This window comes from Diplodia seriata (genome assembly GCF_021436955.1).
Source record: "Diplodia seriata strain FDS-637 chromosome Unknown scaffold_3, whole genome shotgun sequence".
Classification (NCBI taxonomy): domain Eukaryota; kingdom Fungi; phylum Ascomycota; class Dothideomycetes; order Botryosphaeriales; family Botryosphaeriaceae; genus Diplodia; species Diplodia seriata.
Genome location: NW_027117310.1, coordinates 1,013,330 through 1,040,392, shown reverse-complemented (window position 1 = coordinate 1,040,392; position 27,063 = coordinate 1,013,330). Strand labels below are relative to the sequence as shown.

General features: G+C 54.3%; 5 protein-coding genes across 5 annotated transcripts; 4 read left to right on the top strand and 1 right to left on the bottom strand.

Annotated features, from left to right (window-relative positions):
• Positions 1-182: 182 nt before the first annotated feature.
• SLS55_003040 (uncharacterized protein) lies at positions 183-942 on the top strand (the record flags this gene model as incomplete). Its single annotated transcript, XM_066774520.1, has 2 exons — positions 183-190; positions 312-942. 2 exons carry the CDS (start codon positions 183-185, stop codon positions 940-942), a joined length of 639 nt encoding a protein of 212 aa, XP_066634639.1.
• A 5,339-nt stretch (positions 943-6,281) lies between these two features.
• Positions 6,282-6,944, top strand: SLS55_003039 (uncharacterized protein; the record flags this gene model as incomplete). The annotated part of the gene is made up of 2 exons (XM_066774519.1): positions 6,282-6,543; positions 6,640-6,944. The coding sequence occupies 2 exons, from the start codon at positions 6,282-6,284 to the stop codon at positions 6,942-6,944; spliced, it is 567 nt and encodes a 188-aa protein (XP_066634638.1).
• A 5,448-nt stretch (positions 6,945-12,392) lies between these two features.
• SLS55_003038 (uncharacterized protein) lies at positions 12,393-18,095 on the bottom strand (the record flags this gene model as incomplete). Its single annotated transcript, XM_066774518.1, has 2 exons — positions 12,393-13,777; positions 14,654-18,095. 2 exons carry the CDS (start codon positions 18,093-18,095, stop codon positions 12,393-12,395), a joined length of 4,827 nt encoding a protein of 1,608 aa, XP_066634637.1.
• A 1,290-nt stretch (positions 18,096-19,385) lies between these two features.
• Positions 19,386-24,803, top strand: SLS55_003037 (uncharacterized protein; the record flags this gene model as incomplete). The annotated part of the gene is made up of 3 exons (XM_066774517.1): positions 19,386-19,554; positions 19,602-20,038; positions 20,106-24,803. 3 exons carry the CDS (start codon positions 19,386-19,388, stop codon positions 24,801-24,803), a joined length of 5,304 nt encoding a protein of 1,767 aa, XP_066634636.1.
• An 807-nt stretch (positions 24,804-25,610) lies between these two features.
• On the top strand, positions 25,611-25,991 carry SLS55_003036 (uncharacterized protein; the record flags this gene model as incomplete). Its single annotated transcript, XM_066774516.1, has 2 exons — positions 25,611-25,770; positions 25,834-25,991. The coding sequence occupies 2 exons, from the start codon at positions 25,611-25,613 to the stop codon at positions 25,989-25,991; spliced, it is 318 nt and encodes a 105-aa protein (XP_066634635.1).
• Between the last annotated feature and the right edge of the window lie 1,072 nt (positions 25,992-27,063).

The window sequence follows — 27,063 nt, the reverse complement described above, 5'->3', positions numbered from 1 at the left end:
CACAGTGGTGACCTGATATGAGCCGTCAGCTGTTGTTGCTACGCTTCAGCTCGGGTCCGCTTGCCCCATCGGCATAGTGCTCAAGGGCGCTGATTATCAGTGGAATACTACCGAGCACGACGCCCACTACTTCGAGCCCAGACATGGTGCGAGCTGCATTCGCGCGGGAAACCGGTTGAGCAATGTCGAAGTGTGCAAGGCTGCGTGTTGTCTCTGTGCCCTCTGCCGGCCCCCACAGAATGCGGGGCATTCGTCCAGGGTGTGACCAGTACACGTGGAAACCCACTTGCCAGCCTTGTCCCACTTTCCAGCCATGTCCGACTCACCAACCACCTCGGCCTCGATATGTCGACGTCGCTGGCCCAGCATCATGTACACTGCTACCAGGCTTTCACGCGCATCTCTGCCGAGGTTCCCGTCTCTACAGCTCACCACGACAGCCTCCAGGACCAGTTCGACAAGTACAAGCTATGGGCGGGAAACGTCGGCGCAGCCCACTCAGGCAAGACCTATCAGCTCTCACTGGACTACAGACTGAGAGAAGCCCCCTTCTACAAAGAGCAAGCATGCAAGCTACTCCAGATCCTCGCCCGACAAACCAACAAGACAGCCGACATCCTGGCTGGCTCACGCACTCCATTTGAGCAAATCTCGTCTGGTCCAGAGTCAGACACAACCAGCTGCACTTCACCTGTCGAGGAAGACTCGCCCTGGGAACTTTCATCTGATTCCGAGGCAGAAGTTGCCATAACATCCCATGGAAAACCCGCAGATCAACCTTCATCCAGCCAGAGCATCTCCCCCCCGGCCGCCGCCCAGCAGCACCCCGCCATGGCCCTTCAATTCACAACCCCCACTACGCCGCAGCCCAATTTACCCTGGAGCTCGCAAGGTGAGCAGTCCGTAGCCGAACACGAAGTTTACAATTCTAACGCCTCGTAAGACCCATTTGCCATGCGCACTGCTCCTTCTACGCCGCAAGCTCCACCGCCTACGTCGACACGCCGCCGCATTAGCAGCCGCTTCTCGTCAAAATCGCCTAAGGAGGATGACACTAATAATAGCTTCAAGTTCGTTACCACCACCCGTCCGGACGAGTTTAAGGATCCCGAGTTAATGCGGACCGTGCGCTCGCATGTCATGTTTGGCGTCGTTGAGGGACGGCAGCGCGTCACGCGCCGCGCCAAGAAGCCCAAAGGCCTTCTAGAAAACCGTTCACAAGGAAACAGCAATCTGCTTCAAAGCCCTGCAATCAAGGAGTTAGACCAGCTTCTTGAATCCATCCAGGTGACCGTCACGTGCTTGTACCAACTTCCGCTACGAAAGCCCGCGTCTATCGATCGTCTTGGCGACCAAACAATCCAAGATGTTTTATGCTTTCAACCGTTCGATGCCCTTTACATCCAGGAGAAGTTCCCCAACCTCCATCCAGAAGTATCCACTCGATTGGCGAGGATGATTACTCGGCGGAGGCAACTGTTGTTGTACAGAACAAAACACCAAGAAAGGCTACGCACAGACGCAACCGCCTCTGGCCCTCAAGCGATGAGCTACACCGCACAGAAGACTTCTCAAATTAGCGCCCTTCCCGAAGGACCCTTGGAGCCCAGACCATCGGCATCTTCCGGTGCCGCAAGCCTTCGAGAAAGCAGCCGGACCACACTCAAGTCAAAGGCAACCACACTGAGGCTGGACGACGTGCAAAAACATGGAGCGGACTCACTACTGGCACCTTCTGTGGCAGAATCCAATTCAAGGACATCCGTCGTAGCCAGTGATTTCACTCGCGACATCCACATCGAAGTGCCACCGAGGCCAAACAACCAGGATGGATCCGGAAGCAGTCATTTCGAGTGCAAATACTGCTGCTTAGCAGTACACGTCAGGTCCGACAGGGGATGGAAGTGAGTCACGGCTTCTCGTAATCGCACTGTCTGATGAGACTAACTGTATGACCAGAAAACACATACTCAACGATCTTCAGCCCTATGTCTGCACTTTCCCGCATTGCGACCTTACAAAGCATTCGTTCGAAAACAAAGATGCATGGTACAGGCACGAAACCCAATCCCACAGGCTGGAGTACTTTTGCAACACTGTTGGGCATTCACCGTCCTCAAATCCAGCCGAGTTCGAGCTTCACATGGAAGAAGAGCACCCTGGGACATTTGATCCGGTTCACACACCACTGAACGTATTTCAAAGCCCCAGCCCTTCAAAGGGCACGTGTAATCTCTGTTCTCGAGTGACTAGTAATCTGAAGCGACATGTATCTCGTCACCTCGAGCAAGTTGCCGTGTTTGCTTTGCCAAGAGCAGACTTCGGCGCTCCTGACAACGAACGCTCCCAGGGAAGCAACTCAAATGTTGCCCAATACTTTTCTGTGGACTCCCAGTCCCTGGATACCGAAAATCCCGAGTCAGAGACTTCAAGCACGCCAGCTCCCCTTTCGCACCACGAGCCATCCTTGGCGCCTAGCATGGTTTTTGCTACGTCACACTTTCAAGTCTCTCAAGAGACGCCTGACAACAGTCGAATACCTGAGACTGACGAAACGGACTGGGACTTCTTCACCGAGAAGTTCTCTTTGGCTCGGGAAGGCGAGGCTGACGTTGCACCGATCGCTGCTCGCCCCAATCACACGCTCAAGGGCATACTTCTCACAGTCAGGGCATGTGTCCGTCTCCGAAACTGGAAACGTTGGACTAGTAGTACCGAGCGATCGACGGCACAGGAAAGCCTTTCAGCGGCTCTTCCAAATTACAAAGACATAAAAATGCTGCTCATCTGCTGTTCTGATCTTCAATCATACCAGCCAACATATAATGAGGTTTGTTCTCAGATTACGTCAACAAAATTTTCGTATTGCTCAGCTTCTCCTGACTATATTACAGCTCGATCCCTTCGCCAGAGAAATCTCCAGCCTACTCTTTTGGGATGTCCAGGTCAAGATATTGGTCAGTGATAGGGACCTTCTGCTCTACCACGACCAACGTATCAGAGAAACAATAGTGGAATGGACACGGGACTCCGATGGGACTCTGCTTATTGTTTACTTCATATTCTACACGGGGACTACTGGGTTTGTCTGGCTTTGCCAAAATGAACAGCCAGGTTTTACTAACTTTATCTAGCGTTATTCCTTTGCCTCACTTGGACCACGTGCAGAATTGCTTGAGGCAGCCTGCCATGGTGATATTTGATGCTATCGCCTACGACCGCATAATGCTCTATCCACTACCACTACCAGACAAGAGTGAATGGCCAATACTTTACGGGCTCAGCAGATTCAGCCCACGTCCGTTCCCTTCAACATTCTCGCTAGCCGTTCTCTATATGTTCAAACGATGGTTTAGGCATTCCTCAAGACCTCGAGCAATCCGGAAATCAGACTTCGAAGAGCAGTTATACTTCGGAGGTCACCACGAATATACTGCAGAGCTACTGGAGCCGGAAGATGGTTCAATGACGGCGGTCCATGTCTATCCATTGGTCAAGAAAAGATTTCGACGCGTTGGGATTGCTATATGGGCATTGATGACCTTGCGGCAGATTGCTGCGCGATCGGCGAAAAGCAAACGAGTCTCACCTTATCATCGTGTTGGTGTCATGCTGTTCTGGGTTCAACCCGGCATAGATGATGCAAATATAGCTTGGACCAAAGAAGTGAGTCAACTTGAACCGCATCAGTTACAGAGCGTGCTAAATAATACCTAGGTCATTGGCCTCCGCGAGGTGTTTCGATACATATACCATTACGATGTCTGGGAGCCGCAGCTCAACACCGCGCTGCCCTTACTGCCACAAATCAGAACCTTCATGAACGGATACTTCGGGAAATTCTCCAAAGCTGGAAATCTAATGATTATCCACTTTGAGGGCTACATTGACGGCCGATACATGTCCCGCAATGCGGCACTGTACCGGGCATTCCTTGAAGTGATTCACGAATACATCCGGCAGAGCGAAGCCGACTCCATTCTGATCGTTCACGCATATCATCGTATCAAATTCGAGTATCTGCTGGGACCAATACAAAGCAGAAGCAAGTTACGAGGATCACAAATTCTGATGTTCCAATCGAACTCCCTGGATATCCTTCGATTCAGCCTTGACGACTGGGAACATTGGCTTCACGATACTACAGTAGGCCTCTCTTCCCAGATGAACTTTGTGTCCGAAACGAGAGGCGGCAAATCCACTTTATACCCGTCACTGGAAGAAAAATCAAACTGCATCAGGCTCCTGCCCCTTTCAACCAACCAAAGCATCAAAACGCTCCAAAGCCAAACGTCTCTCGCCACTGTTGCAGAACCAGTTTCGTCGTTAATCGTCTGTGACATCTGCTCCAAGCATATCGCTGCCCTTCCAGAGAACCATTATCACTGCAGATTCTGTCACAGAGGGGACTTTGACCTCTGCGAGGGATGCATCGCTCGGGGCTGCTGGTGTTTGGATGAAAGCCACCAACTCGTCAAGCGCTTCACCAAGCCTGGAAGGGTCATCGATCCTCCTAAAGCAACGAACCAATCGTCCAGTTCCGCCAGCACCGGCGTGGAACCGACGGTAGAAAGTGCCTCTGCATTTGACACGCCTGCACCCAACAAAGGCAAACGAAAAAAAGCAGAACACTCGTCCAGCCCTCCACCTTCTCTCAGGCGTGGGGACTGACCATCCACAGGAGCCGTGGGACGGAGTGCAGGATGAAATTGACAAGGATTGGGACAAGATGTTCTGACTAATGGGTTCTGTCTCCTTTCTCTGAACTTTCTTGCGGCGTTGGTTTCTCCGATTTCTTATTCGACAAACTGGGCAATGGATTTTTTAAGGCACTGTGCTTCCCCTGTATACCTTTGGTGTCGTTTGCCAACACTCTTGTCTTTGCCTCTTTCAAGATATCATCAGCTTCTGAAATTCGGCTTCTGGTTTTGTTCAAATTCGAAAATTGGAATAGCAGAGACAGACACTCGCAGGCCTGGAATATCTGGATATATAAGACTGCTGACGCCATCCGAACTTGCCGTTCTGGTTGCCGGCATCCGGTGACTCCGCCAGTTGATGCGCACGGAGGCATGTCGGGAAGCATCTGGAAACGAGACAATAGAGCTCTTGCCCGTCCCCAGCTCGGACGGCGGTAAGAGCGATGCCGAACTCGCCGCACTAATACGAGCTCAAGGTTCGCTCGCGGACACTCATCTAGTGGGCACTTGTTCGATGATGCGGCGGGAAGAAGGGGGTGTTGTGAGTCCAGATCTCCTGGTCTACGGAGTTCAGGGATTGAGCGTTGTGGAAGCCAGTGTCATGACACTGAATCCAGCGTCGCATATATGTTGGACCGTGTACGCGAAAAGGTACGTACATATTGCATGAGTCCAGCGTCCCGTGGGCCATTTTGCTCGGTACACAGCGCTGTATCGGAACCCGACGAAGTATACAGAACTCTAAGTCCGCAGACCAGGCCGCGGATATCGTTAAAAGGCGACATGGAATCACAATTGGGATCTTTTGGAGTTCCTATGAGCTGCATTAGGGTTCTTTCTGGAACGTTCGTCGAGTTGAGAAGTCTCCTAAACATGTTGTCTTTTCTCGTATGGCCCACATATGCAGAACGGCAAAAATGGATGCTTTCGTGTTATACAATGTCAAGTTAAGAGAATAGTGGAGCCCTAAGGCTGAGTCCTTGGCCCAATCAGGTCGAAAAGGAGCCTTTGAGAGCTTTGAGCACGTCTCACACGGCTTGACTTCGGTTCGGTGCCTACTTCGTATTGGACATCTTTTCTGGAGCTACTCATTGACCATCTTTAAACTGCAAAAGTGGACCGGGATGTCCTCGCCACTACGAGCCGCAATGGACAGCCGCGAGGCCGAAGTTGATAAAATGGTTTCCCCGGAATATTCGCCGTATCTCCGCACACACTTTGCAGTAACTTTTCCCCCTAACGCAGTATACTGTACATTGTTCGTATCTGCATCGTCGATCCCATTGCTAGGTTGCGGTTTCGGCGCGGTCGGATTGACCGGTTGACCCCCAGCGTTGCGCGCCAAGTGAATACGAGCGAACGGGCACCCCGCACGTCCCGGCCGAGCCACCATGTCGTGCATAGATACTTTACCGCATCTCAGGGGTCTGGGGTGCTTGTAGTACCAAAATAGGACAATGTAGAGACGTATAAAGACCACAGCGACGTCGACTGGATTGTTTTCGCCATCCACAGCAATCAATCAGCTTCATTCACAACCACAACCCTCACAACTCCAACTCCACCTCCCAATCCATCACCATGAAGACCACCGCCGTTCTCGCCTCCACCCTGGCCTGCGCCGCCAGCACCCTCGCCGCCCCGACGACGACCACCTACTACAACCTCGTCGCCTCTGCCTCGGGTGCCGCCTTCGATGGCCAATCCCTGAAGGCCAACGGCGGCTGGTGGTTCATCGGCAAGGAGACCAGCTCCACCTGCGGCGATGTTTCGCCCGCCGTCACCGCCACTTCCTCGGGTGCCCTGGCCTTCTACGCCGACGGCCGCCAGAACCAGCAGCGTGGTGAGTAGTTCTTTTTTTCCCCTCTTCCCCCCCGCCGATCCCATCCGCCCCCCTCCCCCCGCAAACGCCACCCGGCTAACCCGATTCGGCAAAAAGCCTTCGTCGACATCTCGGGCGCCGCCAGCGGCCTGCTCGGCTTCACCCTCGCCGACCAGACCTCCCTCAACCCTTCGCAGCCCGCCGACAAGTTCTCGCTCGCCGGCTCCGAGATGGACAACATCAAGCTGTTCTGGGACGGCGCCTCCAGCTGGTTGGCCTGCCCCTCCGGCGAGGCCGACGGCCAGTACTACGTCTACCCCGAGGCCGCCTACAGCAAGTCCGTCGGCAAGGACAAGTGCACCAAGTTCGAGATCGGCGTCACCCAGGTCGAGACTCCCAAGGAGGTCTGCGTTTACAACTAAGAAGGGTCGTCGCTCATGTACTAGTACCTGTGTAATGTGTTTACTGTAGCTTAATACGATCTATGCATCGGGGGCTTATGGGCCTCTTTAGCATGCATTAATTGGAATACTCTTTCCCAATCTTGTGTGTATTTTTGTAAAATTCTTTGGTGAACGCATGGCTTGGATGGCCATTTTGATCATGACTGCACTCGCTATACTGCTCTCTCGATATGATGTAAAATGGACAGCCTGAAAGCATGGAGCACCATACAAGTCACTGTGCTCAAGCGAAAAATCGGTGACAACCGGCTGACCATCCGAGAGTACGAAAAGCCCAACGATGGTCAAGGGAACACCAAACAGCATCTGCTTCGGCAGTTCTGAAATCGGGCCGCCATCCAATTAACCTCGGCCTCTATAGCGTCTTGTAGATCCCGTAGTGACTAAACGGTGTCGTATAAGGCGAAGCTCGAGGCAACTCGTACCTGAGCTAAGGACGCTAGAAGACCACTAGAATGGTGCCAGAATAGCGCCAGCGTGCGGGCCGCGCAATGGATCTCCAACCAGCCGCTTCGACAGCTGCACAGACCGGAAAGGTAGCCCAGCCGATGGCGTGCCCAACGACAAGGCGAACTTGCGAGTAATTGGACGCGCGCTCATAAATAGCTAAATGAAGATCAAAGTGTTGGTCACAAGGCTGTGCACGGTGAATTAGCCAGATCCCTTCTTTTCCGCACTGTATGTTTGCCTCGTACGGTCGGGCAACAACAGTGGCTGCTGCGCATGCTCCCGTCATACTGCATGCCGCACATGGTATATGGAAAATTGCGTAATTGTTTGGATGTGGCTGCTCATAGACAGAGAAGGTTTGATTTGAGAATCCTTCCACCAATGTTAAGCCCATGAGACTCTAGTTGGATGCCGCTAGTCATTCAGCCTGCTTTTTTCAAACCCGGCCATAGAAAGGCGGGATATTTCTAGCATGGCTCCTGTCTGCTATGCCTACATTCCAGGACTGCCTGAATATGAGACTTGGTCGTTTTCATCCTTTGTGTACTCTATGTGAAGGTTGCCCTCCATATTGAAGGATGCAGTAGCAGTGTTGTAACTGCATTAGCAATGTCACACCATGCGATATAGAGAGGCTGCTTCGGAGCTTGCATCAAGTCTCCATCCATAGCCGGCGCGCTTACGCGTCATAAAGAAAGAACAGCCGCAATGAACCTACTCGGAAGTCGTACCTGCCTTGGAATCGGACTGGGGCGCGATACTACAGGGACTTTTCCTCTGCCCTGGATCTATTCGTCGAAACCCCACTGCTGACCACCCTCAAGCTACACAATCTCATGACCCAACATACGTAGAAACTCATAGGCTGTCACAGTGCCAAGAAAGATCCGTGACGATTTTGAGCGGTTTACATAGCAACATCAGCTTATCGGGGCGTCATTTAGGCAGGCATTCCGGTCGGCGAAGCAGACCAATGGCATGGGGTGGCGCACAGTCTCGTTGCCTCCATGCTTATGCAGCACCCTGCAGTTTGCCTTTCGCTTAAAGTAGCCCTCGCCCCCCTAGACAACGCGCGGCGACGGCACCACTAACCTCAGCCTCGCGCCATTAAAGACACAATGAGGCTCTTCAGTGGGGGAAGAAATGTTGGAAGATAAGGGCAGCCGGTCAAACTGGTGAAATGGTGCCCCGCCGTTCCTGGTCCAGCAACGCATTTCTTCTACCCGTCGAAACCGGCATGGTATTCACATCGTGAAAGCTAATCATCGCGCAAAACAATGAGCTTATTTTGTCACAGTCCGGATTACCGTATTCTCGCAAGTCGCAAGGCTCTGGCATGCCACCTCGGCAGAGTTCAAATACCGCCGGGTATTATTCCATGGATGAATTGAGCCATACAGTGAGTGAACATGTCATCGGAGACTGCAACATGCAAGAGAATATAAATGGAGAATGAAGTGTCTAATGATTTTCCGAAGACACATACAGAAGATACTGGAAGCCAACGTGGCCGTAACGACGAAACATCCACAGAAACCTCTCCGTGGCTTCTACACGATAGTGCCGGAACTCACAAGGATACCCATGAGTTAAAGAGATATGACAAATGGTGGTGGTTCTTGGAGATTTCTGTCCTTACTGGAAGCATAGTAGCGTTGATTGCGATAGTGTTGATTTTGGACTCGATACAGGATAAACCCCTCGACGACTGGACATTTTATCTGCAGCCAAACACGGTTCTGTCCTTGCTGGCAACCACGGCGAGGGTTTCAATGCTATTTCCAGTTGCAGCATGTATCAGTCAACTCAAGTGGGCGTACTACTGGCGCCACGAGGGAACACGCAAACTCCGGAACCTCGAGGTCTTTGACGAAGCCAGCCGAGGTCCATTGGGAGCCGCACAGTTCTTCTGGTACACTAGAAATGTGGTTCCTATTGCAGGGCTGGCATCATCTGTGACACTTCTGACACTTGGGATTGGACCTTTCACACAACAAATAGTCTCGTTTCGGACTCAGAATGTGAACTTCCCACAAGAGGTCGCAACGGTTGCAATTTCCAACAACTTCGATGTGACCAACAACGTATCTGCAATTGGGACCACGTGTAAGTGTCCCATATCCTCTCTGAACATTTTCTCCCTAACTGAATGGTGATAACTGGATTGCTCGATGCGTCTTTGCAAGGGGCGCTCTTCCGTGGAGTATTCGGTATGAACGGAGCACTCGACTTCGTGTGCCCGTCTGCAAACTGCACTTGAAACGATTTCTCCACACTTGCCTTATGCAGTGACTGTCAAGATGTCACTCAGTCTACCAAGGTTGAACAGCAAAACTGTACCGAGTACGACATGCCCGGAGCTTCGAAGGATCAGGCATACCTGCAATGTGAAAGATATCTTTTCGAAGCCCCACATCGCGGATTCCTCATTGGTACTGTCGGGGCGCAAAATGGCACAAACTTTGATGGCCACAAGTGGATCCCCAGGATTTCCAGCACTCAACTGCAGGGTGGCCAACAAACAAGCATGTTTGCAAAGCTTTGATTGTTTTAACCAATCAACCAAACAAAGATCGTGGTTCCAGCTGAACCAATCAACCAAAGATCGCGAGGCGTGGTTGTTTGCGAAATGCTTATTTGATTGCTTGGGGGGGGGAGGGGAGGTGGGCGTGGCCGGCCATAGCCGTGGCCATCGATATATATACTGCTCAGCATACTGCTTAGCATGCCGTGTATCTAGTATCCAGCAAGCGTTTCGAGTGCCTATGCTCGTGCTGCTAGTGCTGGGGGGGGGGGGGGGGGCGGGGGTAGGGTGGGGCAGGTGGGGTATTACCCAATCGGGGCAAAACACCATAAGAATCTCACGATAGTGGCCCGTGAGATATGCCAAGTAAACAGGCAAAGATCTTTGCTTATTTGCAAAGAATTCGCAATCAACCAAAGATTCCGACCCCCCGCCTACCAATCAACCAAAGATCGAACCCCATCTTTGTTTGTCTTTGTTTGTTGGCCACCCTGCTCAACTGGTATCCAATACGTCCGCTCCAAACCAACCTTCTGACGACTGGACTAAAGTCATCATTGTGAACCTGGCTACCTTTCAATGGAACAGCACGTGGGACTTTGAGACTGCCAGCAGAATGATGGCCACAACGTTTACTACAACGCAGTGTACCATATCTTGGTGTCTGAAGAAGTACATAGGAGTTGCTGTTGTCAGTGCTGAGACCATCATTGCCGATTCCATACCGTACGCTGACCTCTTTCTCAGGTGAACGGCGCCATAAACGGGTTTACGACGCAAGATAACAACGGTAGGGTTAGTATATCGGATGAAGCTGACTATGTCTTCATACCCAATGCGCCTTCATCCGACATTGGCCCTTGGGAGAACGCCAGCGATTTTCACATCTCATTTGACTTGGGGACGCAAGTCAGTCAATCGTTTTTCGAAAATTTCGATTTCAACATGTCGTCTTACATAACAGACGAGAAACGACATTCTTCGAACCCTCAAATCTTCTTGCCGTTCTACCAGAACCCGAACACTTCTGGCGTCATCCATGATATTTCTGCCAGCATGACCGACCGCATTAGGCACAACTACAACGATCATTTCTCCAATGGATCGGTTCTCCGGCCAGTTGTGTTTGTTCAAGTCAACTGGGTGTGGATTTCCCTGCCGGCTGCTTCAGTGTTATTGGCTATCCTGGTCCTTTGCTTGACCATATGGACCAATTACCATCATCGAGTACCTCTTTGGAAATCCGGTCTGCTACCGTTGCTTTTCCACGGTCTTCAGGGATGGCCTCAAGATGATCTCCACCTCGAGAGCAGGCAAGCGATGACCAAAAAGGCAGATGAAATGCACACCCGATTGGATAGGTCTCGTGACGGAGAAATTGGCTTTCTCCGGCAAGCAGCTGGGTCGCACTAGCGAGGACACGTCAAAGCAAATCTTCTTCACTCTGTAACCATGGTTAGCCTCTAACCAGCTTCGAGCTTTGACAGTTCTCATCAGGGTCTACGACTCCCAACGGGCCCGCTAAAGGCTCAGAAAGACACTACAAAGCTCAACGTGGCCACTGAAATATTGCTCAGCCTTCCTTCACAACAGCATCAATCACAATCCCACCAAAACTCCTTTTTTGGCTATCAAAAAATGCGCTTCCACCCCAGATTTTCCGTCCTGGCTGCCCTGGCTTGCCTCGCCAACGCAGCTGTTCCTCTCCAAGCTCGACGCGCTATCACAATCCCGTCTCGGCAATGGGGCCCACCCAGCAGTTCTTTTGAGCAAACGGTCTCGGACCATGCCACCTACCTGCGGATGCTGCAACAACACAAGATCCCCGACGAGTGCGACTGCGCACAAAGCAAGCATGGGGTACCACGCCAGGAGATGGAGAAAACAATCGACTGGTTCTGCAAGGGAACGATCGGGCCGAGAATGGAGGTGACGGGGAACGACGAGTCGATATTGAGTCGGTCGACGACCGTTCCACTCGAGGGCGATGCCAAAGTCTCGGTAAAGCTGGGCATAAAGGTTGAATGGACATTGGAGACAGTTTTGGACCAGGACACGTGCAGCAAACATTTTAGCGAACTCTCCAGTCGTTGCAGCTCGGCGGAAGGCGGTTGGTTTTGGACGGCTGGGGTGTTGTACACTATTGATACGACGCCGGTATAAGTACTACACTCAGGGAACAGACAGATCGCTTACAAGCACTTGGAGTGGGAACCTCTACGTTCAATGCATCCTTTTTTCTTCTTCCCTCTCCCCCTCTCTATATCCTTTCTCAACAGCAATCAGAGTTTCTACCACCCCATCTATCTGAACATCTCCAGCCTTCTCACCGTGTCTGTCTAGCAACTATCGCTTTTACGTACCGGATACACGTCCCCCCACCGATCAGTACCACCAAGCCAACACCACCCACCAACCTCCCCCATCCCCCTTCACAGCCTCAACTCCCCCAACTCCCTCTCCAAATCCTCCGCCCTCGTCACGCCCTCCGCCGGCACATGGCCTTGCCCGCCCGCTGCCGCCCCGCACTGCGGGCACACCGCCAGCTGCATCGGCATGCCGCACTCGCCGACGGTGAACGGGTGGCCGTTGGCGCAGTAGTACCAATGGCTGGTACCCCTGAACTCCGCCGCCATGGCCGCCAGCACCGCGCGCCTCTCTTCGGACGTCACGACGGCGAAGAAGGTCGAGTCCCTGAGCATTTTTTCGATGGTGTCGGCTTCGGCATTTAGTCCACCCGTGCTGCCTGGATGCAAGGTGCAGATGGCGCGAGCGGTGGCGATGTGGGAGAGCGCTTCTTCGCGGAGTTGTTGGGATTGTATCGTGGTGGCCGCCGGGGTGGCGGTGGCGCCGGCGAAGGGCAGACGCTGGATGGCGTTGCTCTGCGCGTGGAAGAGGAGGGCTTCGACCTTTTGAGCTGGGCTGTGCGCCGCGTCGGCGTCTTGCAGGAGGGCCAGGCAGCGATTACGGATGGATGAGAAATGGAGCGTGCAGTTGCCGCCGCGCAGTTTCGCGGGAAGCTTGTTGCGCCAGATGGCGACGAGGTCGGCGATAAGGGCGAGGTCGCAGCGGAGGAGCAGGGCGCTTGCGAGGAGGTGCGCGCGCGTCTGCAGGACCTCTGGGGAGAGGGCGAAGGCGCTAGCAATGTCGTCGTGCCCGCGGCGCCGCCGCGCGTCCTGGCAGAAGTCGTGGACTTTGCGGAAAGGCTGCTCTTCGTGCTGGACTTTGTTGACGTGCGCCAGGAGCTGGGTGCGGAGGGCAAAGAGGGCTTTGTAGCGGCCGGTGAGGTTGAGTGCGGCGGCGGTGTCCTTGATGTAGTCAAACAGGACGTATGGGCTGCCTGCGATTGTGAGCGCCACCGGTGCCACTGTGTTGACGACGACTGCATCGGCGGTGTTGTTCAGCTCGGAGTGCGCGTCTTGGAACTGCGTCTGGAGCCTGAGATACTCGTTCTGCGACCAGACGATGAACTTCTTCGTGGACTCGTCCAGCAGCGCGCGGCGGACGACCCGACCGTATCTAGAGATGCTGCGGAGGGCCCCGCGGCAGGTTGGGCAGGCTTTAAGCTCGTCGCTCGAGAATGGAGGCGCCGGCTTCAGACCGACAAAGGTTCCATCTGGCGCAGTGACGTAATGCTTATTCATATCCATATGCCCGTCCATGTTGGCCATGGTCATGATGTGGCCACACGGGGGGAAAAGACAAGGGTCCTCGTTAAGGTCAACCTCCTTGTAGGTAAGCATCTCGATGAAGTCGACTTGCTGGTCTTTGATCTTGTCGGCAGCACAGACTTGACAAAACTTGGCCTCAGGACAGGCTTCTCCGCAGAGCGATGGACATTGATGCTCGCACGTAAGCAGCTTCTCACACCTCTTCGAACAGGGCAGCCAGTCGCACGGCGCAGCGCACGGGAGGCTGCAACTGCTGTGGGGACAGTGCGAAGCGCAAGACTGCTCGGCACAAGGAGCGCACGGCTCGTGGCATTTCTTGGCGCAGCGGGAATGGCCGCAGGAGACTTCACACGGAGCCATGCATAGAGGACAAGGCTTGTCGCCGTGGCATCTCTCCCTGCAGCTGTGGCGACAGGTGCTGTAATCGCGGCCGCATACCTGCTGGCAAATACCGTGGTCTTCTCGGGTGATGGAACCATTCTCCCTGGTCTTGCATGCGTAACATACCCTCTTACATGTGTGACCGCATGGAAGTAGTCCGCCACAGAGTCCAGGGCACTTGAAGCTATCGGATTCAACCTCGACATGACATGGCAACTGCATCTTGTGGTTGCAACCGGGGATGGTACGAAGAACCTTGGCCTGGCATTTCACCGTTGAGATATCTTGAGCTTGCCAGCAGGGCAAATTCGCCATGGGGTGTCCGCAAGGAAGAGTCCTATCTGGATCGAAGATATTGACCGCGCAATTTTGCGGACAACCGACTCCGCAGACGCGAGGACAGGAGTGGTCGCAACCTTTCATAGGCCTCGGACAAGGCTCCAAGCAAACCACGGCATCATGCAGCAGCTGTGAGTGGCACTTGTTTATGCAGGAGTGCCCGCAACGCAGTCTCTGGTCACACCTCATGTCGCACCCTCCCTCTGGAGAGTATTGGGCGAAGTCGTCTGGCTTCCCAGCAGCGATCAGCGTACGCGGATGCCGAGGGCATTGGAGCTCAAACGATGTGCCAATGTTCTCACCGGCACGTAAGATGTCGAGAACATCCTGCCACATTTCCACGCTGCCTGCCGTCTTGGAATTGCCGATGATAAACATTCCATGTTGGGCGCGTGAGAGAAGAACGTTGATCCTGTTGGATGTCTTGAGGAAACCGCAGTTGTTCATCTCGTTGGAGCGGACGAGAGAGATGATGACGACCTTCGCTTCCTCGCCCTGAAAGTTGTCGATTGTTGCCACTTTCAGCGCCTGAAGCGCGGTTGTTTTGCAGACTTGTTCAGTGGCAATGCCTGCTTTCTCGAGTTCGTCGAGATCTCGATCGTTGATGACGAGTTCCCACATCGCACCGAGCCTTGCACGTAGCTTGTGTAGTTGACCCAAGTATGGAGTAAGCACGGCGATGTCTTCAGCATGATAGATGCCCTGCTTCATCAAGTGTGACACTAGGCCTACCGTCATTTCGACTTCAAAGTCGTTGGTACGGCTTGTCGAGGTGACGTCCCGAGGTTGGTCTGAGCCGGCCTCGTGCTCGCGGTGGTCGAACCAGAAAAGCCTATCTTTCATACCGGGAACCATTGGGTACTCCGTTGTTGAAGGCGCGTCGTGAAGGGCGGGGTAGAGGGTGTCACGGACGAGCTGGGATATCATCGGGTGCATTCTACGCTGCGTCTCAAGAGTGGTGTAGGGTAGCTGGATTGCCGTATCATCATTTGGACGTACCAATCTCTCGAACAGCGATACGTCCAATGAGTATTGTTCGCCACGGGGATGCTCTCTTCCCAGGTCGTAACGTTGGATCTGGGGTCGCAACTGCTCATGATCACCAATAAGGATTGCGTGCTCCACCGAAGGAAGCATAGCGGTAAGAGTGTGAGACTCCATGACCTCACCAGCCTCTTCGCAGACCATGACCTTTGCTCGGACTCGACGGAGGATATCAAGATTGCGAGCAAGCCCGCTAGTGGTAATGCCGATGATGTGTGCCTCTTGCAAGCACCGAAGGTTCAGTTCCAAGCGGTTGAGATCCTGCTGGGCTCTCCGATCGTTGTATTCGTGCAGAGCATGCACTAACTTGCGCTGGATCTTCTCGCGCAGAAGGTTGGTCCAGTGGAGATGCAGAAGTCTCCTCTCGGTATGTGACAACGTCAGAAGCGAAGCCGATAGAGGAAGGGAGTGGGGGCGCTCGTGATGACTTGAGGCGAGAGAGCGACCCCCGCTAAGCCAATGAAGAAAGGCATCCTTTGGGTCTTCTTCCTGTAGCATAAAGCCATCCTCATCTGGAAAAGAGGAGCCGAAGATTTCGTCATGTTGGCTGGGAGAGTTTTGCTGGAGATACTCTCTCACCGACTGCCACGAGTCGGCGTTGCCCAAGGCGGTGATGAGCTGCTCAATCTCCCTTTCATCCCGTTCCAGTTGCTTGCCAATATCCCAGAAGACGCGCTTCTCCGTTTTTGTTCTTTCCAGCTTCATTGCAACCTCACGGAGCAGAAGAGGCTTCAGCACTTCGGATTTGGATCTCGATCCGACACGGATGACTTGAGAAATGCCGGCATCCACAAGATGCTCCAGGAGCTGGTCAAGCGCATGGTTGGTGTAGCAGACGCATACGATGGGGCCAAGGTTTGCAGCCGTGCGGTTGTCCAGAAGGACTTTAATCAAAGCGATGCCCGTATAACTCTTGCCAGTGCCCGGTGGTCCCTGGATGAGAGCGAAGCTCTGTGTCAGCGAGTCCACCACGGCTCTTGCCTGTGCATAATCAAGTGAAGAACTCTGGGCGAGCTCCGTTGCGTCAAACTCCCTCTGAGGTGACAGCTGAATATTTCTGCTTCCATTGGTGATGCTGCTGAGACTGAAGCTGAAGTTTGGGCGTCTGGCATAAGCGGAGGGTGGAACACGCACAACGCCCGCGGCATCCTGACCGGGTGCGAGGAATTCGGAGAACGGAACATCTCCGGTCAGCGACATCTGCTGTAGAGCTTTGAGTGTAGGTTGGAAGGCCGGCAGGAGCACTCCTGGAAACTCCACCAGCGACATCTGGCGAAAGTTCCAGCAGCGACGCAAAAGGTCGATGATGTGTTGGTCGCTCTGGTCAACTAGACAGAGCTCCAGAAAGGCAACTTCGCTGTCTGCATGGAGGTCGCGTTTTCCTTCCTCGGCGGACTTGTCCTCCGCACTCTTGGAAGCGCCTCTCGGCCTCGATGGTTCAGGGGCCACCGAACAGAAGAGCAGAAGCCCAGTCTTGTCCAACAAGCATACAAGCGCATCTGGCTGCAAGCGGCGGGATTGCGTCCACCACTCCAATCTCTTGCTTGCGCTCATATCTCGGACTTGAGGTGGTTGTGGGAAGGAGATCTGGCAGCGGAGTCCAGCTTTACGATCAATGGAAAAGTCTGCTACGCTGACACCGCGGTAAGTGTAGGTACGAAGACCTTGTCGACCATTCTGTTGATTTGTGGAATGAATGTCAGGAGCTTCCATGCGTGAGAGCTCGGCTTGAACGGCATCCCGAAGCTGGCCAACAGTGTCTTCGCGAAGGAGACGGAAGTGCCTGTCTAGTAGGCCTTGAACCCCAGACTTGTGCCACGTGGCAGGGTCTTTCACGGGTAGGTACTCAGGTCTCAGCGACTTGACCTCTTGCCATGTAGGCAGCACCTCAATCTCCCGTATATCCCCGTGGTCGTTGTCGTGGCGAGGTCCGTTGGACGAGAGGTGGCCAGGATGGTCGATAGGAATGCCAAAGGATATCTGCTTGACTGGGGGGTTTGGCTTGTTTGCTAAATGTGGAATTGCTTGGCCGATGCCCATTCGCTGTTGGATTCGGATCAAAGAAGCACGTGGCTTCTCACAGGCCGCTTCACCATGCTCTTCGACGAGTTGATCGAGCAAACTGGAGAAGACTTCCGCAAGATTCGCAATGTCGGGGTTGATCTGTGCACCACCATTGATGTCTATGATCTTGGCAAAAACTTGGAAGGTGAGCTGGAAAACGTCTGTCATCGAAAGTGATCCTGTGGGTGTGGCGTCACCGGCAACATTTGAGAGCAGGTCAGTAATGGATGAAAAGAGCCGAATAGTCCTTTGGCCATTGATCCCGTAAAGAAAGGTAAACAGGCTACCTAACGGCTGTTCCAAGATGATCGAAGAAAGGACATCTGGGTGGGTGATGATCTGGAAGAAGTGCATATGATAAGTGAGGAACCTGCGGAGCTTCACCCTGTCGTTGAGTGATGAAAAGTCCAGCTCAACCAGCTCCCGAACGCGGGCCAGGCCACCAGGTGAAGCCAGGCGAGAGATGACATCTTGGCGAATGCCCGGATCGCACGCTACAAGCTCAGCACCCTTTTGGAAAAAAGTGGAAAGTTGAGGGCCCAGGAGCTCAGGCAGGTTGCCCTCCTTCGGAATCATGAATCTCCAGTTACGGAATTCGACTTCGGTGTTGGAAAGGTTGCGGTTTCCATTCGGCATGGAGCTACGAGGAGTCTCGTTCGGGGCTGAATCTGCGTGCGAGAATCTGCATGAGCTTCCGAAGCGGCAGCCTCCTGGCTGCTTGAAGAACCTGCAAGGTTTCTTGTTCGCCATAGTGAGACTCAGACGAGGAACGTGGGCGAGCGCCGCGTAGGAAATTTTGGGGTTGAGGAAGGGCGGTTTGTTGATTGCGTAGCGGAGGAGGATTGATCCTGAAGAATGATCGGGATGTAAAGCGGACACTGGCGCGCAGCGGAGACCTACAGGCAGACGCGTCGACACGCGCAGCAAGCCAAAACAGGTTCTAGCACGCGGCACCACCCGCCGCCGCCGCCGCAGAAAGGAAAAAACGCCTTGCTTTGTGTAGGTATTCGAATCCGATATCCGGACGTAGATGCCCGTCTGAAATGCCCAGATATTGGTTACAATTACCTATACAGGTAGAGCGCAATATCGGCAAGGCAGACGCAGGCAAGTTGAATTCCTCTGCTGCCTACTGCGGCGGCAAATGCCTGCCATATCGGCGTAGATTGGGGCACAGAGGGTGACAAGAATTACGCCAGCCTGTATCTGCCATCCGGAGATATTGCACCACAGCTACATGGGTAGTGGGATCTAGCATCTGGATGCGACTATCAGTATTGAAGACTCGCATCCACATCCAGACATTAGATTTGACTGCCCATAGAAGAAAAATCGCGTCCTCGATGAACTCAATCTTCTGCCATCGCCGGTGAGAAGTGCGCGCCGCAATATGCACAGCCACAACAGCCGCTTTGCGCCCCAATGAACCGCATTGGTTTCGAACAAGGGAAGCCTCGCCGTGCTGTTATCGAGCAGCAAGGTACGTTCATTGTTATGCAGGTTCTGAGAGCTGGTCGATCCTGCGATTCTCGTGGCGATGCGACGATCTCTCCGGAGCTTTGGCCGACGTCCATCTCCTGAGAGACACGGCGATCTCAGCCACGGCACAGCCCGGGCGGGCATGTCGCTGCTAGAATGGATGCGCGCGAAGATGCGTGACGTCAGTGCTTGCGGCGATGGAGGCGCAGGTTGAGAAGCAAACGGCAGGCAGGCACGCGACTTCCGGGGCCGCACCGCAGCACCTACGCGCTCGTCGACGAGCCGAGAAAGGCCCGCCGCCTTCCAGTTTGCGGAGCCTCACTAGTGCCTGCGCAATCGTTTCCATGTCGCGCTGGTATTTCCGCCCGTCCTGCGCAACCGCCATCGCACCCCGTTGCAACACTCCCACATCTGTGCGCTCTCTACCAACGGCCTATCCACACAACCATGGAGGCCGCCGACGCACCGCAGCCGCCCAACTGGGGCGACTACTATCGCAACGTCTACTCCCGTCGCGTTGACCTTGTCGGCGACTATGCCGGCAGCGAGCCCTTCCTCGTCGATGGCGACTCGCTACTGCTTCACTGCTTCTCCGACGAGCTGCTTGACTTCACAGGTTTCATCCCCACGCCTCTGCTGCCCCACTTGCGCTGACCCTCGCAGACGGCTTCCAGATGCTGCATGCCGTTTGGCTCGTCGAACACTTCTTGCACAATCTTCAGCGCCGCAACTGCAATTTCGACCTTGCCTTTTTCGACGACAGGGACCATCTCTGCATCCCGCCGCATGCCAGCGACGCTCAGAGCGCGAAGTACCGCCTTGCCCGCGCCGTTATTATCCGCCATCTTCAGGTCAACCTTGCCGCCAGCTCTTCTCCAATCAAGCTTCTTGTCTTCCCCTCACTCGTCGGCGAGCAGTTCGAGACTGCTCTCACCGCCAATGCGTACCTGTTTGTCATGATGAATGATGGCGCTGTCGATACTTGCCAGTGCGACCGCCATCGGAATGCGAAAGACGAGCTCCGTCTTGCCATTTGCTCGTTTCTCACGCGCGGCTACGGCGTCGCTTTGATCAATGGCCTTGAATGGAGGGATACCAAGGTAAGCCTATCACGTGACCCCCCCTGTCTCAGCAGATAAGACCATGCTGATGCTAATGATGCCGTAGGTCATCACTGCTGTCATCGAAGGCATGGCTCAGACGCCCAAACCTGAGACGCCTGCGGCCAAGCATGCTGCTGAAGACCAGGCCTGCAACCCTGATGCGCCTATTTTCGGACGCGAACTGTACGACGTCCTTACCGAACATCGTGAACGAACAGAACAAAAGCTTTCGGAGCGCCTCTACCTCGTCATTGCCACCGCGGCCAACCTCGTCTCCGCCGGAGATCTACCCCAAGCTGATATTGCGTCCTTCTTCCTACATGCCGTCCTCCAAAGCCAGTTATCCCTTGAATCACGCTCTTTCAGTTCTTCGACGTCCACGGAAGCATCACAGCGCGTTCTGGAGCGATTTTCGGGAACCGCACTGGCCGTCATGAAGTCTCCATTATGGGAGACCTTTGTGGACGAGGCACAGCTGCCATGCGATATCTCCGACCTCGTGGATGGCAGACTGTACAACATGGTCCTTGCCAAGCAGATTCCACTTCCGAAGTTGGGCAGTGAATTCGAAAGGATCATCGGTTCATTGGTTGCCCTGGACACCGTGGAACTCGGGCGCCAATCAGAGCTGGAAGATGTACCGAAGCACACTCCAGAACAATCCTCAGAGTCATACCGCAAGCTTCTTCCGTTCAGCTCTGAAGGGTTCGACAAGCATCTAGAACCAGTCAAGTTAGACATCGATAGCCAAGCAGTCCAGCAACCGAACGACAAGGACTCAAGAGCGTTCCGTGAGTTGACCCATTGGCACAACAACAAACGCCCGTTGAATCGTAAGGCCGTCATGACTGCGAAAGAACGCTCAAATTTCTATGCGCGCCGCCGGGATCAGCGTTTCATGGCTGAGATGATGGCGTACGCCGCCAGTCTGACCAATGCTGTTGGGAAGGCTCTGGAGCCTGAGACCATTATCATTCCAGATAAGCCAGCCGCTACTTCGCACACGGGAAAGAACCAGCAACAGTCGGGGCAGGCCGCCAAATCTGGGGGAGGAAAAAACAAAAAGAAACAGGATATGATGGACAAGATTGCCGCCGACCACGAGAAGAAAGAAGCGGTCCAGAACCAGAAGGTGTTCAATGCATGGCATGCAGTTCTCAAAGACATCCAGCGTGAGAAGCAGCCTGCTACTCGGTACTCAAAAACCTCACAGTACCTAAACTCTCTTTCGAGCGCTAAGCAGGCTGTCATTGGCACCGAGGTTGAGTTTTACGCCCTGAACTGCCTCCTCGAGCTTTGGAAAGTCTCCATGTCCAGCAACGCCAAGTCCCCCAACCTTGGACTTGCAGGCAGGATCTGGGACGCTGTCCGCCATCTCAGCGGTGCATCCGGCATTACAAAGACTATGCAAGAGAGACTGCGACGGACTGTGGACTCTCTTGGGTTGCCTTTCTCGATACCTGCAGCGCAGGCTCCAGACCGAAAGCTGCCTTTCGACTTCACGCTGCCCGAGAAGGATACAAGCCTGAAGATACCCTCACCATCGAAAGAGTTTCAGCTCCTTCATTGCGGTCCTTACTTCGATCGGAAGATGGACTCTGCACCCGATGATCGCGTTCCATTTGTTCCAGATGGATGGCAACGCGAGGTTCTCGACGTCCTTGACGCCAAGAAAAGTCTCATCGTGGTAGCTCCAACGAGCGCGGGTAAAACCTTCATCTCCTTCTACGCTATGAAGAAGGTCCTTGAAGGCTCCGATGATGGCGTGCTTGTGTATGTCGCGCCCACCAAGGCCCTTGTCAACCAAATCGCCGCAGAGATTCAAGCCCGTTTCTCCAAGACGTACAAGCATGCCGGAAAGTCGGTCTGGGGAATCCATACCCGTGACTACCGCGTCAACAATGCAACCGGCTGCCAGGTCCTGGTGACTGTGCCACACGTTCTCCAGGACATGCTCCTGGCCCCGAAACACGCCAGTTCGTGGTCTTCTCGTGTGAAGCGCATCATCTTCGACGAAGTCCACTGCATCGGCCAGGCAGACGATGGCATCGTATGGGAGCAGCTTCTTCTTCTCTCTCCTTGTCCAATCGTCGCCCTCTCCGCCACCGTCGGTAACCCTGAGGAGTTCCGCAGCTGGCTCGCCTCGACACAGAAAGCTACGGGCAATGATCTCGTCATGGTACACCACCCGCACCGTTACTCTGATCTGCGGAAGTACGTTTTCGTCCCACCAAAGGAGCTCGTGTTCAAAGGACTGCCAAAGGCACCAGCCGTCCCCCGTGTCGACCTGGACAGGGGCGAAGACTTCCAGTTCGTCCATCCGGTCGCGAGCTTGTTGAACCGATCGCGTGCTATGCCGGAAGACTTTTCGCTCGAGGCTCGTGATTGCTTCACTCTGTGGAAGGCCATGAAAGCCCATGAGAGTGATACGCACGCAGTTCCAGATTCGCTCGATCCGAAGCAGGCGCTCCCAGGCGTCATCACTCAAGCCGCCATAATCACTTGGCGTGAGTCTTTGAATAGCCTATGCCGGAGCTGGATGTCAGATCACAGTTCCCCGTTCGATGCCGTCGTCCAAGACCTCGGCCGGGAGTTGTACGAGCTTGAGGCGAAGGAAGACACAGGTCTAGATAGTGAATCCCTGTCTAGAACCACTCTCCCGCTTCTTTATCGCCTACATGAACAGTCCGCTCTACCGGCGATCTTGTTCAACTACGATCGCGAAGATTGCGAGTCAATTTGCAAGAATCTCCTGAACAGTTTAAAGGAGGCTGAGCAGGAATGGAAAGAAACATCTCCAGTGTGGGCCAAGAAAATGGACGACTGGGAAAAGTGGAAGAAGAGCCGCAAGGGGACGTCCAAGGGCGCTAGCAAAAAACCTTCGGCCGTGCATGAGAAAGGCATGAGCAAAGCTGACCTTGAGAAAGAGTCAGCATCCACGGAAATCGACAGCTGGGAGAACTTTGACCCGGATGCCCCTCTCGACGGATTTCACTTCAAGGACGGGTCCAAGCTGCAACAGTCTGAGCTGGACAAGTATGCTGATGAGCTCAGATACCGTGGTGTCCCAGACTGGTTGATTGAAGCACTAAGCCGGGGCATCGCTGTCCATCATGCTGGTATGAACAGGAAGTACCGCCATGTGGTCGAACTGCTCTTCCGTAAGGGCTACCTGCGGGTGGTTGTGGCCACCGGTACTCTCGCTATGGGTGTCAACATGCCTTGTAAGACGGTCGTCTTCTGCGGCGACTCAGTATTCCTCACCGCTCTCAACTTCCGTCAAGCAGCTGGTCGTGCTGGCCGTCGTGGATTCGATGTTCTCGGCAACGTTGTCTTCCACGGCATCCCCGTCTCGAAGGTCAGCCGCCTGCTCAGCTCCCGCTTGCCCGATCTCACCGGTCACTTCCCCATCACGACGACTCTGGTGCTCAGGCTGTCCACCTTGCTCTCCGAGTCCAAGCACTCCACCTTCGCTGTTCAGGCCGTCGACGCACTGCTCTCCCAGCCGCGTCTCTACCTCGGGGGTGAAGAGAACCGTATGACGGTGCTGCACCATCTGCGCTTCTCGTTGGAGTATCTCCGCCGGCAGTTCCTCCTCGACCAGTCGGGCAACCCGCTCAACTTTGCCAGCTGCGTCTCGCAGCTGTACTACACCGAGAGTTCCAACTTCGCCTTCCACACGCTACTCAAAGATGGTTACTTCCACCGACTGTGCGTCGGGATCCGAAACACTCCTACGAGCGCCGAGCGCATTCTTCACACGCTCATGCTCGTGATGTCGCACCTGTTCGGCCGCCTTTATTGTCGGCACGTCGACCGCGAGTCGATCCAAGAAGTCACTAAGAACTCGCCCTCGTCTGTCCTACTCCCGCCGCTCCCCGCCGATGCCGCGGCCGCGCTGCGCGCCCACAACCGCGATGCGCTTGACATCTTCAAGACTTATGTTCGCACCTATGCCGCGCAGCACTTGCACGATCCCGACAACATCCTACCACTGTCGCGCGTCAAGTGCGGCGGCGGCGGCAGCGACGACGCAGGCTCTTCCCCCACAGCGCCTCCCAGTACCATCCGCTCTCCTTTCGTCGCCCTCTCGGGCCACGCCGACGACGCAAGCATCCGCACCATTGACGAGCTTTGCCACACGGTGCGCGCCGGCGTCTATCTCGAAGAGGCCGTGATCCCTCACGTTCCTGTCCACCGGTCATCCGAGGGTGACGAGAACAACGACGACGACGACAAGTCGGATCTTCCTCCGCTCAACGCCTACCTCCTCGACTTCTTCAAACACGGCGACGTCACCGCTCTGGCTGACGCCAACGGCATCCGTCGTGGCGACGTGTGGTTCGTGCTGAGCGACTTTTCGTCGGTGCTGGCGACCATCGTGGCCAGTTTGGAAGGGTTCGTCAAGGCGAACGACGGTGGCGACGCCGTGGAGGGTGCTGAGGAGACGATGGAGGAGAAGGCCGACAGGTTGTTGGAGGCCAACACTGATACCGCCGCCGCCGCTGCTGGTCCTCTTGGGAAGGAGAACAAGGTGCTGCCTGCGAGGGGCAAGAAAGTGTCGAAGAAGAACGTTGCTGAGAGTTGGGACGACCAAGCTGATGATGATGATGCGGCGGATGCCCTTGCTTCTGCCGCGGATGAGGCGTTTGACGCACCGGGCTGGGAAGACGAGGGTGATGGTAGCTTGCTCGACGTGCTGGCGGCTTTCAAGATGTTGTCCGACGAGTTCAACGAGAAGTTCAAGGCCATGTGGGCGTAAGCTTCGGCGTTGTAGAGGCCGTCTTCGACGGATGGTCCGGAGTATGTTGTTTTGAGGGTTTCGAAAACGCGAGGCTAGAAAAAAAAGAAAATGATAGACGTAGATGCGATTAGAGTATGTAGAAATTGTATCTAAAAAGCTATCGCCAATTTGCTCACTTATGTGGACGCGTTCGTTCCCGTAAGTTCCCTCTCCAGATTCATTCAGATGTTTTCTCAGTATTAGGCGTGCAAGGTGTGATGCAATTGCATTTGGCCCAGGATTGTGACGGTATTTGTGTACGTCTGGCGTTGGATTTTATGCCGCAGCTTGGGAATGCCATGGATAGAGCAGAGAGATAAGATGGCATACGTAAGTCTAGACTTGGCGTCGATGGAGGAGTGTGGCTGTGCCCTGGTCCGCAACTGCCAGATGTGCGCATGGCCCCACATGGCTCTGGTCCGATCAGCTGTGCAGGGATAGCTACTTGGACGAGATGCAGCCAATGGCGGGCGCAGGAGGATAGCGACGCAGACGGTGCGCGCTTTACTCGAAACCAGGGCCCGAAGATCACTCCATAGCTCCTGCGGGCGTCTGACTCCCGTTCCTTCCCCTCGTGCGACAGCGCCTGCTGGAAGTCTGGTCTCGAAAACCGGCTGGGCAGCCACGATGATGTCACTTGCCAGCGCCGCAATCTTGGCTCAGGTAGGTGGTTGGATAAGAGAGCTCTAAAACCCCGCCCCCGCATCTACTAAACACAATCAGTCCTCCATCACAACAACAACAACAAACCTACGTACACAACCACTCCTCCACTGAATCACAAACATGGACTTCGTCAAGAACCTCACCGGCGGCGGCTCCGAAGAAAAGAAGAAGACGACGGAGCAGTCCAGCAGCGGCGGCGGCGGCGGCTTCATGGACAAGATGAACAGCATGGCCGGCGGCGGCAAGGAGAGCGAGAAGAACGAGGACTTGCTCGACAAGGGTCAGTACATCCCACACACACACACATACACATACGCAATCATCGTTGGCTAACACGTCCCAGGCGTCGACTTCGTGCAGGAGAAGTTCATGGGCGCGGGCCCGCAGGACAACGAGAGCGCCATCGAGCAGGCCAAGGACGAGCAGATCTCCGACTTCATCCGCGGCAAGTACAAGTCGACCACCGGCTCCGACTTCCCCATCAAGGATAAGGAGAGGTAGTGGTAATGCGGCACATTGGGTCGATGATGGGATCCAGGTGACGCCGACGATGACGGCTATGAAGCCTTGCTGCTGCTGCCGGAGTGACGGTTAATGAATGTTTATACCTAATGGAATTGTCCTAACATGTCCCACTTCGCGTTGTGAGTCTGTTGAGCGAGGCGAGAGACCGTGGTGGGGTCGCTGTCTCTGGATGAGCTGGTTGCATGGACGCGCGCCGCCTCCTGGCTGCTGCTACTCCGCGCTCGCCCCGTGGTCTTGGACAAGATCCGACGCTGAGGCGCTGTGACTTCATGGCGACGGAAGATGTCTTGCAGCCCCGCACTTGTACCGCGATAATTTGCAGCTATTTCGCGGGGGAACGCAACTAATGGCGACCGTCGCGCCTCTGCCATCCTTCCAGGCAAGGAGGGTCAACGAACAGCAGCCATTGGCAACTCCGGATCCGGTTGTACAACAAGCCACATGCACGCCGCTTTGATGGCATCACGGCCAGCAACTTGATTACCGTTTGCTGTAGCAGTTTGCCGCTTCCGTATGTATCTTTCCTCCACTTTTCCGGTCGAAAGTCGCAAGCAGACCAAATGTCCAGAGAGATACTGATCATGGCTACCAGTGCTACTTCGTCAGTTGGCAGAATGCTATTAATCGTGAGGTTCCAGTCACCTGAATTTCCATACGTTGACTGTTTGCATGATCCGCCGGGCCAGCGAGGCATGCGATGAGTAAGGAAAGTTAACGCGCTTGCATTTATGATATCAAGATCGTTATTCAGATTGTGCCTACGATGCTCTCTCAAGAAAACTAAAGGCTTTGGTACGCTGTCAGATAAGCTGAATAAGAGATGGCGTGTAACTTTTTCGGGCTCTGTAAACAGGTGTAAGGTTCGATGGTTGGTATCACTAACTCATGGCTCCGACCGGCGTCAACTCCCGAAATAAGGGAGGTTGCGAGGTTTTGGCTAACTAGTCTACGCAGTACCCCTCGCCCATTCTTTTTATATGATAAAAGGTCTGCTCACAGCAATTCATGGTTGATGAAACGGACGCAACTGAGAAAGTATTCCTCTATC